Source organism: Petromyzon marinus, chromosome 1 (assembly GCF_048934315.1).
Source record: "Petromyzon marinus isolate PM22_M1 ecotype Great Lakes invasive population chromosome 1, UKy_Petmar_22M1.pri1.0, whole genome shotgun sequence".
Taxonomy (NCBI): domain Eukaryota; kingdom Metazoa; phylum Chordata; class Hyperoartia; order Petromyzontiformes; family Petromyzontidae; genus Petromyzon; species Petromyzon marinus.
In genome coordinates, this window is record NC_133667.1 from 5543330 (window position 1) to 5557675 (window position 14346).

Genomic DNA, 14346 nt, shown 5'->3' on the forward strand with positions numbered 1-14346 from the left:
CAGTGTGCATGAGTCACTGCTGTAGTGATGCACTCTGTCTAGTGTGCATGAGTCACTGCTGTAGTGATGCACTCTGTGTCAGTGTGCATGAGTCACTGCTGTAGCCATGCACTCTGTGTCAGTGTGCATGAGTCACTGCTGTAGTGATGCACTCTGTGTGAGTGTGCATGATTCACTGCTGTAGTGATGCACTCTGTTTGAGTGTGCATGAGTCACTGCTGTAGTGATGCACTCTGTCTAGTGTGCATGAGTCACTGCTGTAGTGATGCACTCTGTCTCAGTGTGCATGAGTCACTGCTGTAGTGATGCACTCTGTGTCAGTGTGCATGAGTCATTGCTGTAGTGATGCACTCTATCTAGTGTGCATGAGTCTCTCTCACTCTGCTCTCGCTGTGTTGTTCCGCTGTACAGCTCAGGGAGAAGCTGAAGGTGGAGGTGGAGAAACGAGGTGAGGAGTATTCCCATCATGCCCTGCCCCCACCTCACCATTAACACTCACCCTGCACACCTCACTGTGAACTCTGACCCTGCACACCTCACTGTGAACTCTGACCCTGCACACCTCACTGTGAACTCTGACCCAGCACACCTCACTGTGAACTCTGACCCTGCACACCTCACCATTAACACTCACCCTGCACACCTCACTGTGAACTCTGACCCTGCACACCTCACTGTGAACTCTGACCCAGCACACCTCACCATTAACACTCACCCTGCACACCTCACTGTGAACTCTGAGCCAGCACACCTCACTGTGAACTCTGACCCAGCACACCTCACCATTAACACTCACCCTGCACACCTCACTGTGAACTCTGACCCTGCACACCTCACTGTGAACTCTGACCCTGCACACCTCACTGTGAACTCTGACCCTGCACACCTCACTGTGAACTCTGACCCTACACACCTCACTGTGAACTCTGACCCTTCACACCTCACTGTGAACTAGTGGCCGACCGAAATTCGGTTTTGGCGCCGAAAGTTGTCAAATGGCCTCTTTCGGCATACTTTCGGTTTCGGCCGCAAAGTAAATTTTTACTTTCCTTCTGGTTTAGGTTTCGGCCGAAACTGATATTGACTTTCTGTCGTCAACCGAAGATCTATTTTTAGAATATAATGCTAGTGCTACGCCTATTGGCCGGTCAGTCAGCGCTAGGCAGTCCTATTCGATAGGCTGCACACACACACACGTATACAAACACACACACACGTACACACAAACACACACACGTACACACAAACACAAACGTATACACAAACACACACGTACACACAAACACACACGTACACATACACACACACGTACACACAAACACACACACGTACACACAAACACACACACGTACACACAAACACACACACACGTACACACAAACATACACACACGTACACACATACACACACACGTACACACAAACACGCACACGTCAGCAGCAGCAGCTTGGGAGCGAGGTTACAGCCGCAACCATGGGCTGCTAATGTCTATACGACCGGTCAACAGACGGCAGCCTATCTGGCTGAATGCAGAAAAACTTGTTTCTTAACTACAACATTCGTTTGTTTGGATATAATTACTAAGTAAGTAACACCGAAAGATTTCATATTTAGCGACTCTTACTGCAGGCTCTGAATGATTAGTTCTAGATTTAGTTTTAATTAAAGTAGCATTGCATCATGACATTTAATAAATCTTGTGTTTGGTAACTTCGGTTATACAGTGAGGGAAAAAAGTATGTGATCCCCTGCTGATTTTGTACGTTTGCCCACTGACATAGAAATGATCAGTCTATAATTTTAATGGTAGGTTTATTTGAACAGTGAGAGACAGAATAACAACAAAATCCAGAAAAACGCATATCAAAAATGTTATAAATTGAGTTGCATTTTAATGAGGGAAATAAGTATTTGACCCCCTCTCAATCAGAAAGATTTCTGGCTCCCAGGTGTCTTATACAGGTAACGAGCTGAGATTAGGAGCACACTCTTAAAGGACGTGCTCCTAATCTCAGATTGTTACCTGTATAAAAGACACCTGTCCACAGAAGCAATCAATCAATCAGTTTCCAAGCTCTCCACCATGGCCAAGACCAAAGAGCTCTCCAAGGATGTCAGGGACAAGATTGTAAACCTACACAAGGCTGGAATGGGCTACAAGACCATTGCCAAGCAGCTTGGTGAGAAGGTGACAACAGTTGGTGCGATTATTCGCAAATGGAAGAAACACAAAAGAACTGTCAATCTCCCTCGGCCTGGGGCTCCATGCAAGATCTCACCTCGTGGAGTTGCAATGATCATGAGAACGGTAAGGAATCAGCCCAGAACTACACGGGAGGATCTTGTCAATGATCTCAAGGCAGCTGGGACCATAGTCACCAAGAAAACAATTGGTAACACACTACGCCGTGAAGGACTGAAATCCTGCAACGCCCGCAAGGTCCCCCTGCTCAAGAAAGCACATATACATGCCCGTCTGAAGTTTGCCAATGAACATCTGAATGATTCAGAGGACAACTGGGTGAAAGTGTTGTGGTCAGATGAGACCAAAATGGAGCTCTTTGGCATCAACTCGCCGTGTTTGGAGGAGGAGGAATGCTGCCTATGACCCCAAGAACACCATCCCCACCGTCAAACATGGAGGTGGAAACATTATGCTTTGGGGGTGTTTTTCTGCTAAGGGGACAGGACAACTTCACTGCATCAAAGGGACGATGGACAGGGCCATGTACCGTCAAATGTTGAGTGAGAACCTCCTTCCCTCAGCCAGCGCATTGAAAATGGGTCGTGGATGGGTATTCCAGCGTGACAATGACCCAAAACACACGGCCAAGGCAACAAAGGAGTGGCTCAAGAAGAAGCACATTAAGGTCCTGGAGTGGCCTAGCCAGTCTCTAGACCTTAATCCCATAGAAAATCTGTGGAGGGAGCTGAAGGTTCGAGTTGCCAAACGTCAGCCTCGAAACCTTAATGACTTGGAGAAGATCTGCAAAGAGGAGTGGGACAAAATCCCTCCTGAGATGTGTGCAAACCTGGTGACCAACTACAAGAAACGTCTGACCTCTGTGATTGCCAACAAGGGTTTTTCCACCAAGTACTAAGTCATGTTTTGCAGAGGGGTCAAATACTTATTTCCTTCATTAAAATGCAAATCAATTGATAAAAAAAATTTACATGCGTTTTTCTGGATTTTTTTGTTGTTATTCTGTCTCTCACTGTTCAAATAAACCTACCATTAAAATTATAGACTGATAATTTCTTTGTCAGTGGGCAAATGTACAAAATCAGCAGGGGATCACTGCAAAATCAACAGGGGATCAAATACTTTTTTCCCTCACTGCATACCTTTCTGTTTGGGTCTCGGCCGAAAGTGGAGTTAAACTTTCGGTTTCGGCTTCAGTTTCGGCCGAAAGTAAATGTTTAACTTTTGGTCTGGTTTCCCTTTCGGCTGAAACCAGAAATTCAGTTTCGGTCGGCCACTACTGTGAACTCTCACCCTGTTCTCTTCACAGTAAACACTCAGTGTGCATGCACTCTGAGTGTGGTGTGTGTGCTGTGTGTTCTGGGCGCGTGCTGGGTGTGGTGTGCGTGCTGTGTGTGGTGTGCGTGCTGTGTGTGGTGTACACGTGGTGTGTGGTGTGTGTGCTGTGTGTGGTGTGCACGTGGTGTGTGTGGTGTGTGTGCTGTGTGTGGTGTGCACGCTGTGTGTGGTGTGCACGCTGTGTGTGGTGTGCGTGCTGTGTGTGGTGTGCACGTGGTGTGTGTGCTGTGTGTGGTGTGTGTGCTGTGTGTGGTGTGCACGTGGTGTGTGGTGTGCGTGCTGTGTGTGGTGTGCGTGCTGTGTGTGGTGCGTGCTGTGTATGGTGTGCACGCTGTGTATGGTGTTCACGCAGTGTGTGGTGTCCACGCTGTGTGTGGTGTACGTGCTGTGTATGGTGTGCACGCTGTGTGTTGTGCACGCTGTGTGTGGTGTGCACGCTGTGTGTGGTGTATGCGCTGTGTGTGGTGTGCACGCTGTGTGTGCTGTGTGGTGTTCACGCTGTGTGTGGTGTTCACGCTGTGTGTGGTGTTCACGCTGTGTGTGGTGTTCACGCTGTGTATGGTGTGCACGCTGTGTGTGGTGTGCACGCTGTGTATGGTGTGCACGCTGTGTGTGGTGTGCACGCTGTGTGCGTGCTGTGTATGGTGTTCACGCTGTGTGTGCTGTGTGTGGTGTTCACGCTGTGTGTGGTGTTCACGCTGTGTGTGGTGTACATGCTGTGTGTGGTGTGTGTGGTGTTCACGCTGTGTGTGGTGTGCACGCTGTGTGCGTGCTGTGTGTGGTGTTCACGCTGTGTTGTGCACGCTGTGTGTGCTGTGTGTGGTGTGTGTGGTGTTCACGCTGTGTGTGGTGTGCGTGCTGTGTGTGGTGTGCACGCTGTGTGTGGTGTACACGCTGTGTGTGGTGTTCACGCTGTGTATGGTGTACACGCTGTGTGTGGTGTTCACGCTGTGTATGGTGTTCACGCTGTGTGTGGTGTGCACGCTGTGTGCGTGCTGTGTATGGTGTTCACGCTGTGTGCGTGCTGTGTATGGTGTTCACGCTGTGTGTGGTGCACGCTGTGTGTGGTGTGCACGCTGTGTGCGGGTGTATGCGCTGTGTGTGCGTGCTGTGCGTCCTGTGCTGTGTGCGTGCAGTGCGTTAATTAATTTTAACCACTCTCCCGAAGGCCCCCATCCTCACCGTTTAACGTCTATAAAATGTTAATGATCAAATTAAATATCACCAGCATCATTTTAGAATATTTTTGATGCACCCAACATTACATCGCATCTTGAAGTGTCTGCGAAATTGTTTAATACCCACAGAGCAATCCACGCAGCAACAGCCAACACTGCACATTGAGAAACAATTATTACACAGCGCAGCACACAACGCCAGTCCAGTTGTAGTCACTCTTGATGCAACGAGCTTCCTCCTACAGTACAACAGTGCTCTCAGTTACACTCCCCTCAGTTACAATCCCCTCAGTTACAATCCCCTCAGTTACAATCCCCTCGGTTACAATCTCCTCAGTTACAATCTCGTCAGTTACAATCCCCTCAGTTACAATCCCCTCAGTTACAATCTCCTCAGTTACAATCTCGTCAGTTACAATCCTCTCAGTTACAATTCCCTCAGTTACACTCCCCTCAGTTACAATCCCCTCAGTTACACTCCCCTCAGTTACACTCCCCTCAGTTACAATCCCCTCAGTTACAATCTCCTCAGTTACAATCCCCTCAGTTACAACTCAGTTACAATCCCCTCAGTTACAGACCCCTCAGTTACAACTCAGTTACAATCCCCTCAGTTACAGTCCCCTCAGTTACAATCCCCTCAGTTACAATCCCCTCAGTTACAACTCAGTTACAATCCCCTCAGTTACAATCCCCTCAGTTACAATAATCTCAGTTACAATCCCCTCAGTTACAATCCCCTCAGTTACAATCCCCTCAGTTACAATCCCCTCAGTTACAATCACCTCAGTTACAATCCCCTCAGTTACAATCCCCTCAGTTACAACTCAGTTACAATCCCCTCAGTTACAATCCCCTCAGTTACACTCCCCTCAATTACAATCCCCTCAGTTACAATGCCCTTAGTTACACTCCCCTCAGTTACAATCCCCTCAGTTACAATACCCTCAGTTACAATCCCCTCAGTTACAATCCCTCAGTTACAATCTCGTCAGTTACAATCCCCTCAGTTGCAATCTCCTCAGTTACAATCCCCGCAGTTACAATCCCCTCAGTTACAATCCCCTCAGTTACACTCCCCTCAGTTACAATCAGTTACAATCCCCTCAGTTACAATCCCCTCAGTTACACTCCCCTCAATTACAATCCCCTCAGTTACAATTCCCTTAGTTACACTCCCCTCAGTTACAATCCCCTCAGTTACAACTCAGTTACAATCCCCTCAGTTACAATCCCCTCAGTTACAATCTCGTCACTTACTTCCCCTCAGTTACAATCTCCTCAGTTACAATCCCCGCAGTTACAATCCCCTCAGTTACACTCCCCTCAGTTACAATCAGTTACAATCCCCTCAGTTACAATCCCCTCAGTTACAATCCCCTCAGTTACAATCCCCTCAGTTACAATCCCCTTAGTTACAACTCAGTTACAATCCCCTCAGTTACAGTCCCCTCAGATACAATCCCCTCAGTTACAATCCTCTCAGTTACAATCCCCTCAGTTACAATCTCGTCACTTACTTCCCCTCAGTTACAATCTCCTCAGTTACAATCCCCGCAGTTACAATCCCCTCAGTTACACTCCCTTGAGTTACAATCAGTTACAATCCCCTCAGTTACAACTCAGTTACAATCCCCTCAGTTACAGTCCCCTCAGTTACACTCCCCCCAGTTACAATCCCCTCAGTTACAATCCCCTCAGTTACAACTCAGTTACAATCCCCTCAGTTACAGTCCCCTCAGTTACAATCCCCTCAGTTACAATCCCCTCAGTTACAATCCCCTCAGTTACAATCACCTCAGTTACAATCCCCTCAGTTACAATAACCTCAGTTACAATCCCCTCAGTTACAATCCCCTCAGTTACAACTCATTTACAATCCCCTCAGTTACAATCCCGTCCGTTACAACTCAGTTACAATCCCCTCAGTTACAATCCCCTCAATTCTAGATTTAAAGCTTTCGTGACTGCAAGGATCCATACTCTTTGGTTCTATTCGGTAAAGTCACGTAGGTAAATAATAAAACAACAATAATCACGACGTTTCGGCCACAACACAAGCGGCCTTCATCAGGTGAAGGGACGAGCCTGTCTGGAGGACAGCGCTGGAGTGGAAGAAGCCACGCCTAGATCGCGACATTTAAGCTGTGTGAGAGGAAGAAGAAGAAGACCACGGGCTTTGACAAAAGAATTAGCATATAAATTAGCATTGAAATGGCTCATTGAAATAGCCAAGTCAAAGTATACACATCCGCAGAGGTGCCCCCCGACAAAGGAAATTAGCATAGGATTTAGCATTTAAATAGTTTAGTGATTAGCTAGTAACTGGTCACAGAAATAGCTATGTTAAAGTCAGAGCATATACATTCACCGAGGCACCCAGCACTCATCAAACAGGAGAATCCAGATTCATACAACAACAAAATCCAGAATCTGCTCAACGATGGAAGTTACTCAAAAATAAAAAATGACCCTACTAATAGCCTAGCGATAAAAACCAACAAGATCATCACAAGTTCGACCTCCCTAATCGACCCAACTAAACGTCCCTCCCTAAAACCTTCTGCTGCAAGACCCCCTAGATTCTATGGTCTTCCCAAGATTCATAAAGAAGGCACCCCACTACGACCCATCGTATCCACGATCAACTCCCCTACCTATAGACTAGCCCGTTTTCTGTCAGATACCTTGCTGCCTTTCACTGGCAAGACCGCCTCAGCAGTACTTAACTCAGCCCAATTGGTCTCTATGGTCAAAGACGTTGTACTGTCCCCTGACGATATCCTTGTCAGCTTCGATGTGGTCTCTTTGTTCACCAAGGTCCCAGTACCTGATACCATTGAAATAATTGAAAATTTGGTCCAACATGGACTAGACCCCGACACACCTGCACTGGTTAGGCACTGCCTCAACAATACCTACTTTACTTGGAATGGCTCCTTCTACAAACAAAATGAGGGTACCCCCATATGGGTTCCCCCTTGTCACCAGTGATAGCCAATATTTTCTTGGAGAAATTTGAATCAGACGCCATCCAGACTTCCACCCTCAGACCTTCCCTGTGGAAGAGATATGTGGATGACACTTTCGTCATTTGGCCACATGGCCTCCCAGCTCTGAACCTTTTCCTACACCACATCAATTCCAGACATCCCGCCATCAAATTCACCATGGAAGTGGAGAAAGATGGCAAGCTACCATTCTTAGACGTTCTGTTTGAGAGGAGACCTGATGGCTCATTGGGGCATTCTGTCTACAGGAAACCCACCCACACAGATTCCTACTTGAAACCTGATTCCCACCACCACCCAGCCCAAAAGAATTCTCTCATCAAAACTTTATACCATAGGGCTCATTGCATTTCGGACCAACACCACCTGACCAGTGAATTAAAACATGTACACCTGGCCCTCAAAAGGAATGGTTACTCTGACCGTACCATCCGCCAAGCTGTCTCTCCTTCCATACAGAAACAACCACTTGATACTCCGGTCAAAACCATCACACTTCCATATATAGCAGGCGTTACTAAAAAGATTTCCAAAATTCTAAACAAACACAAGATCCAGGTCCGGTTCAATACAGTACACAAAATTCGTGATCTGATCCCATCCGTGAAGGATGTCATTCCTGATTTACAGTACCCCGGGGTTTACAAATTGAGTTGTACCTGCGGTTATTGCTACATCGGTGAGACAAAGCGACATGTCTCTGACCGAATTCGCGAGCACAAATCAGATTTGAAACACGGCAAAACGAATTCTTCTGCCGTAGCTGATCACTGTTACAATGCTGTGGGGGATCACGATATAATTTTTTCCGATACCAAGGTTCTTTGCAAACCCACGGGCTTTTATCAGAGATTTGTTCATGAAGCAATTCAGATCTACAAACACAGACACAATTTCAACCGAGAGGATGGTTTCAAATTAAGCAACCATTGGAAAGATGTTCTAAATCGAACTAAACATTAAAGTAATTTCAATGGTACAGTATATTTTTCGAGTAGTGGTACCCCAAACTTTCGCAGCTCTTATAATTTCCCATTTTCACACCATCAATAGGTAAAATCCCCCTCCCCCCTTTCCCCCCTCCCCTCGCCAAACTGCAAGTCCACCGGCACGTACACCACCTCTCTGCTCGCACACAGGTCCGATGTCTGGGCGTGGTTGTGTTTCGCTGGATTCTCCTGTTTGATGAGTGCTGGGTGCCTCGGTGAATGTATATGCTCTGACTTTAACATAGCTATTTCTGTGACCAGTTACTAGCTAATCACTAAACTATTTAAATGCTAAATCCTATGCTAATTTCCTTTGTCGGGGGGCACCTCTGCGGATGTGTATACTTTGACTTGGCTATTTCAATGAGCCATTTCAATGCTAATTTATATGCTAATTCTTTTGTCAAAGCCCGTGGTCTTCTTCTTCTTCCTCTCACACAGCTTAAATGTCGCGATCTAGGCGTGGCTTCTTCCACTCCAGCGCTGTCCTCCAGACAGGCTCGTCCCTTCACCTGATGAAGGCCGCTTGTGTTGTGGCCGAAACGTCGTGATTATTGTTGTTTTATTATTTACCTACGTGACTTTACCGAATAGAACCAAAGAGTACAATCCCCTCAGTTACAATCCCCTCAGTTACAATCCCCTCAGTTACAATCACCTCAGTTACAATCCCCTTAGTTACACTCCCCTCAGTTACAATCCCCTCAGTTACAACTCAGTTACAATCCCCTCAGTTACAATCCCCTCAGTTACAATCTCCTCAGTTACAATACCCGCAGTTACAATCCCCTTAGTTACACTCCCCTCAGTTACAATCCCCTCAGTTACAATCCCCTCAGTTACAACTCAGTTACAATCCCCGCAGTTACAATCCCCTCAGTTACAATCCCCTCAGCTACAATCCCCTCGGTTACACTCCCCTCAGTTACAATCCCCTCAGTTACAATCCCCTCAGTTACAATCTCCTCAGTTACAATCCCCGCAGTTACAATCCCCTCAGGTACACTCCCCTCAGTTACAATCAGTTACAATCCCCTCAGTTACAATCCCCTCGGTTCCAATCCCCTCAGTTACAATCTCCTCAGTTACAATCCCCGCAGTTACAATCCCCTCAGTTACACTCCCCTCAGTTACAATCAGTTACAATCCCCTCAGTTACAATCCCCTCAGTTACAATCTCCTCAGTTACACTCCCCTCAGTTACAATCCCCTCAGTTACAATCCCCTCAGTTACAACTCAGTTACAATCCCCTCAGTTACAGTCCCCTCAGTTACAATCCCGTCAGTTACAATCCCCTCAGTTACAACTCAGTTACAATTCAGTTACAATCCCCTCAGTTACAATCCCCTCAGTTACAATCACCTCAGTTACAATCCCCTCAGTTACAATCACCTCAGTTACAATCCCCTCAGTTACAATACCCTCAGTTACAACTCAGTTACAATCCCCTCAGTTACAATCCCCTCAGTTACAATCCCCTCAGTTACAATCCCCTCAGTTACAATCCCCTCAGTTACAACTCAGTTACAATCCCCTCAGTTACAATCCCCTCAGTTACACTCCCCTCAATTACAATCCCCTCAGTTACAATCCCCTTAGTTACACTCCCCTCAGTTACAATCCCCTCAGTTACAACTCAGTTACAATCCCCTCAGTTACAATCCCCTCAGTTACAATCTCCTCAGTTACAATACCCGCAGTTACAATCTCCTCGGTTACAATACCCGCAGTTACAATCCCCTTAGTTACACTCCCCTCAGTTACAATCCCCTCAGTTACAATCCCCTCAGTTACAATCCCCGCAGTTAGAATCCCCTCAGTTACAATCGCCTCAGCTACAATCCCCTCAGTTACAATCCTCTCAGTTACAATCCCCTCAGTTACAATACCCTCAGTTACAATACCCTCAGTTACAATCCCCGCAGTTACAACTCAGTTACAATCCCCTCAGTTATATTCCCCTCAGTTACAATCTCCTCAGTTACAATCCCCTCAGTTACAACTCAGTTACAATCCCCTCAGTTACAATCCCCTCAATTCTAGATTTGAAGCTTTCGTGACTGCAAGGATCCATACTCTTTGGTTCTATTCGGTAAAGTCACGTAGGTAAAAAAATAAAACAAAAATCACGACGTTTCGGCCCCAACACAAGTGGCCTTCATCAGGTGAAGGGACCAGACTGTCTCGAGGACAGCGCTGGAGTGAACACAGCCACGCTCAGACCGCGACCTTTAAGCTTGTGTGAGAGGAAAATTATATCATGATCACCCGATACCAAGGTTCTTTGCAAACCCACGGGTTTTTATCAGAGATTTGTTCACGAGGCAATTCAGATTTACAAACACAGACACAATTTCAACCGAGAAGATGGTTTCAAATTAAGCAACCATTGGAAAGATGTTCTAAATCATACCAAACATTAAACTAAGTTTCAATGGTACTTTATATTTTTTCAAGTAGTGGTATCCCAAACTTTCGCAGCTGCTTAAATTTCCTTTTCACACCATCAATATGTAAACTCCCCCTCCCACCCTCGCCGACCTGCACATGTTCACCCCTCTACACCGTTCACCATGCTAAGTCCGCCAATTGAATGCTAATTTTTTTTAATGCTAATTCCTTTGTCAAGGCACCTTAATTCCTCTCACACAAGCTTAAAGGTCGCGGTCTGAGCGTGGCTGTGTTCACTCCAGCGCTGTCCTCGAGACAGTCTGGTCCCTTCACCTGATGAAGGCCACTTGTGTTGTGGCCGAAACGTCGTGATTTTTGTTTTATTTTTTTACCTACGTGACTTTACCGAATAGAACCAAAGAGTACAATCCCCTCAGTTACAACTCAGTTACAATCCCCTCAGTTACAACTCAGTTACATTCCCCTCAGTTACAATCCCCTCAGTTACAAGTCAGTTACAATCCCCTCAGTTACATTCCCCTCAGTTACAATCCCCTCAGTTACAATCCCCTCAGTTACAATCCCCTCAGTTACAACTCAGTTACAATCCCCTCAGTTACACTCCCCTCAATTACAATCCCCTCAGTTACAATCCCCTTAGTTACACTTCCCTCAGTTACAATCCCCTCAGTTACAATCCCCTCAGTGGTGTGGTCCTCACTGCCCCGTGCTGGGGGGTCCCCCAGAGCTCCCCGCTGGGCCCCGTCTCTCCCTCTCCGTGGTGGCGGCACGCGGCCCTGCGCTGGCACGGACTCCCTGACCCCACCCCATCGCCCACTCTCACCCGCTGCCTTCACTCGCACCTTGGGGCAAATCGACGTTTCTCCAGGCAAATGTTCACGGTGAAGTCCTCCTCGGCGGGAAAGACTCCGCTGCGAGCGCGCTCCTCCTAACCAGTGACAAGGCACTGGGATAGAGGGGGCAGAGCCTCAGATTCATCATCGCGTTCTGTTCTCTACACACAAAGCTCCACTCTGCCAGATGCCTTGCCTCCAACACTCCCTAACCCCAGTGGCTGCTGAGACACTCAACCACCTCCACCCATCCTCACCCACCGTCACCATCACCCACCCTCACCCATCCTCACCCACCATCACCCACCCTCACCCACCATCACTCACCCTCACCCACCTTCACCATCACCCACCCTCACCCATCACCCATCCTCACCCACCCTCACCCATCCTCACCCACTCCACCCACCATCACTCACCCTCACCACCCTCCCTCACCCATCCTCACCCTCCCTCACCCATCCTCACCCATCCTCACCCACCCTCACCCACCCTCACCCACCATCACCCTCACCCACCATCACTCACCCTCACCCACCCTAATCCATCCTCACCCACCCTCACCCTTGTTCATGTTTTTTGTTTGTTGCAGTTGCACCCGATTCAAGAGCCGAATGGCTCACAGGGCTATACCAAAATAAATGAAACTGAAACACCCTCACCCACCCTCACCCTCTCCCACCCTCACCCACCCTCTCCCACCCTCACCCTCACCCACCCTCACCCACCCTCTCCCACCCTCACCCACGCCTTCACCGCTTCACGACTCGACTACTGCAACTCTCTCCTCTACCTCCTTTCTGAACTCCTCATCCACCACACCGCTGGCTCCCAACCCAATCCCAGATCGATCTCCAGATCACACCCACTCTCTTCAAGATCCTCCATGGACTCACTCTTATCATCCTTGCCCCCCTCATCTCACTCTACTCCCAGTCACGCACTCTCTGCTAACCAACAAGGCCTTCCGTTGAAGCCCCCAGTCAACATTTGCAAAGTGGGAGGCTGCTCTGTCCTTTGCCCCAGGGTCTGGAACTGCGTTCCCCCAGACGTCCGTACTGTCAACCCCATGTCCAAGTCCTGGCTCCAGGCCCTCCTCTCTTTCTCTGCCCACGTGTAACGATCTCTTAGTCTGTATTAAACTCTACTCTCCCCATGATGCACACGAGTGCCACTTGGTTGTTAGCGTCTGCAAGCCGTTACATGCAGGTGCCGTATACGGCGATCGTATTGCAGGGAGCGCGCAGATACCATCCGGACATTTGGAACGCATTCACAGAACGTACCATTCCCCTGTGGAGGCCAGGCCTTCAAACAACTAATACATTCCTAGTCACACGGCCACCAGCACCAGTGACGATTATCTGAACCGGTCCTGGGCCTCCCCTAGGTCGACTCAAAATGAGTACTTGGTGCGGTGTGCGAAGATCTCCACTAGGGAGACAAAGGCGGCCGGGCGTGGTGCTGGCACCACCCCCTCGCGTGCCATTCCAGCCTGCATAGGTGCTCGCAAACAGCACTTGCGCCAACAGTCTATTAAGACTATACGGGGATCTTTGTCTTTGTGAGTACCAGTGAGTGAGTGTCAGTGAGTGGCTCTATCCCGTCTCACCCAGACTACACGCTCGAGTGGGGAGACATCGCTGTGAATCTCACAGTCACAGTGAGTATCTCAGTGAGTGAGTGTGAGTGCCAGTGAGTGAGTGAGAGTGAGTGTGAGTGAGTGCCAGTGCATGAGTGTCAGTGAGTGAGTGACGCTGTCCCGTCTCACCCAGACTACACGCTGCAGAGGAGACATCGCTGTGAATCCCACTGTCACAATGAGTGTCTCAGTGAGTGAGTGTGAGTGCCAGTGAGTGAGTGTTACTGTCCCGTCTCACCCAGACTACACGCTTGAGTGGGGAGACATCGCCGTCCACCCCGCACGTCGCTCCGTGCAGAAGTGGCCCAAGGCCAGGGACGGCCTAATCTACGTCCCCTACAAAGTGTCCGTCGCCTTCTGTGAGTGGCCTCGCCTCCTCCTCCCCCTACTCATTCCTTGTTCCACCTGTGCCTTGTTCCACCTGTGCCTTGTTCCACCTGTGCCTTGTTACACCTGTGCCTTGTTCCACCTGTGCCTTGTTCCACCTGTGCCTTGTCCATCCTGTGCCTTGTTCCACCTGTGCCTTGTCCATCCTGTGCCTTGTTCCACCTGTGCCTTGTCCATCCTGTGCCTTGTTCATCTTGTGCCTTGTCCATCCTGTGCCTTGTTCCACCTGTGCCTTGTTCATCCTGTGCCTTGTTCATCTTGTGCCTTGTTCATCTTGTGCCTTGTCCATCCTGTGCCTTGTTCCACCTGTGCCTTGTTCATCCTGTAACTGTAAGGTGACGAGATTGAGGGC

The 14346-nt window shown here is 48.4% G+C and overlaps 1 protein-coding gene across 2 annotated transcripts in view; it reads left to right on the forward strand.

Moving 5' to 3' along the window:
• Positions 1–14346, forward strand: part of LOC142907221 (uncharacterized) — a 219061-nt gene that overhangs the window by 108083 nt on the left and 96632 nt on the right. For both annotated transcript variants that reach the window (XM_076056544.1, XM_076056484.1), the window contains 2 exons: positions 412–448; positions 13850–13966. In XM_076056544.1, the coding sequence (XP_075912659.1) occupies positions 412–448; positions 13850–13966 (154 nt within the window). The remainder of the gene's footprint in view (positions 1–411; positions 449–13849; positions 13967–14346) is intronic.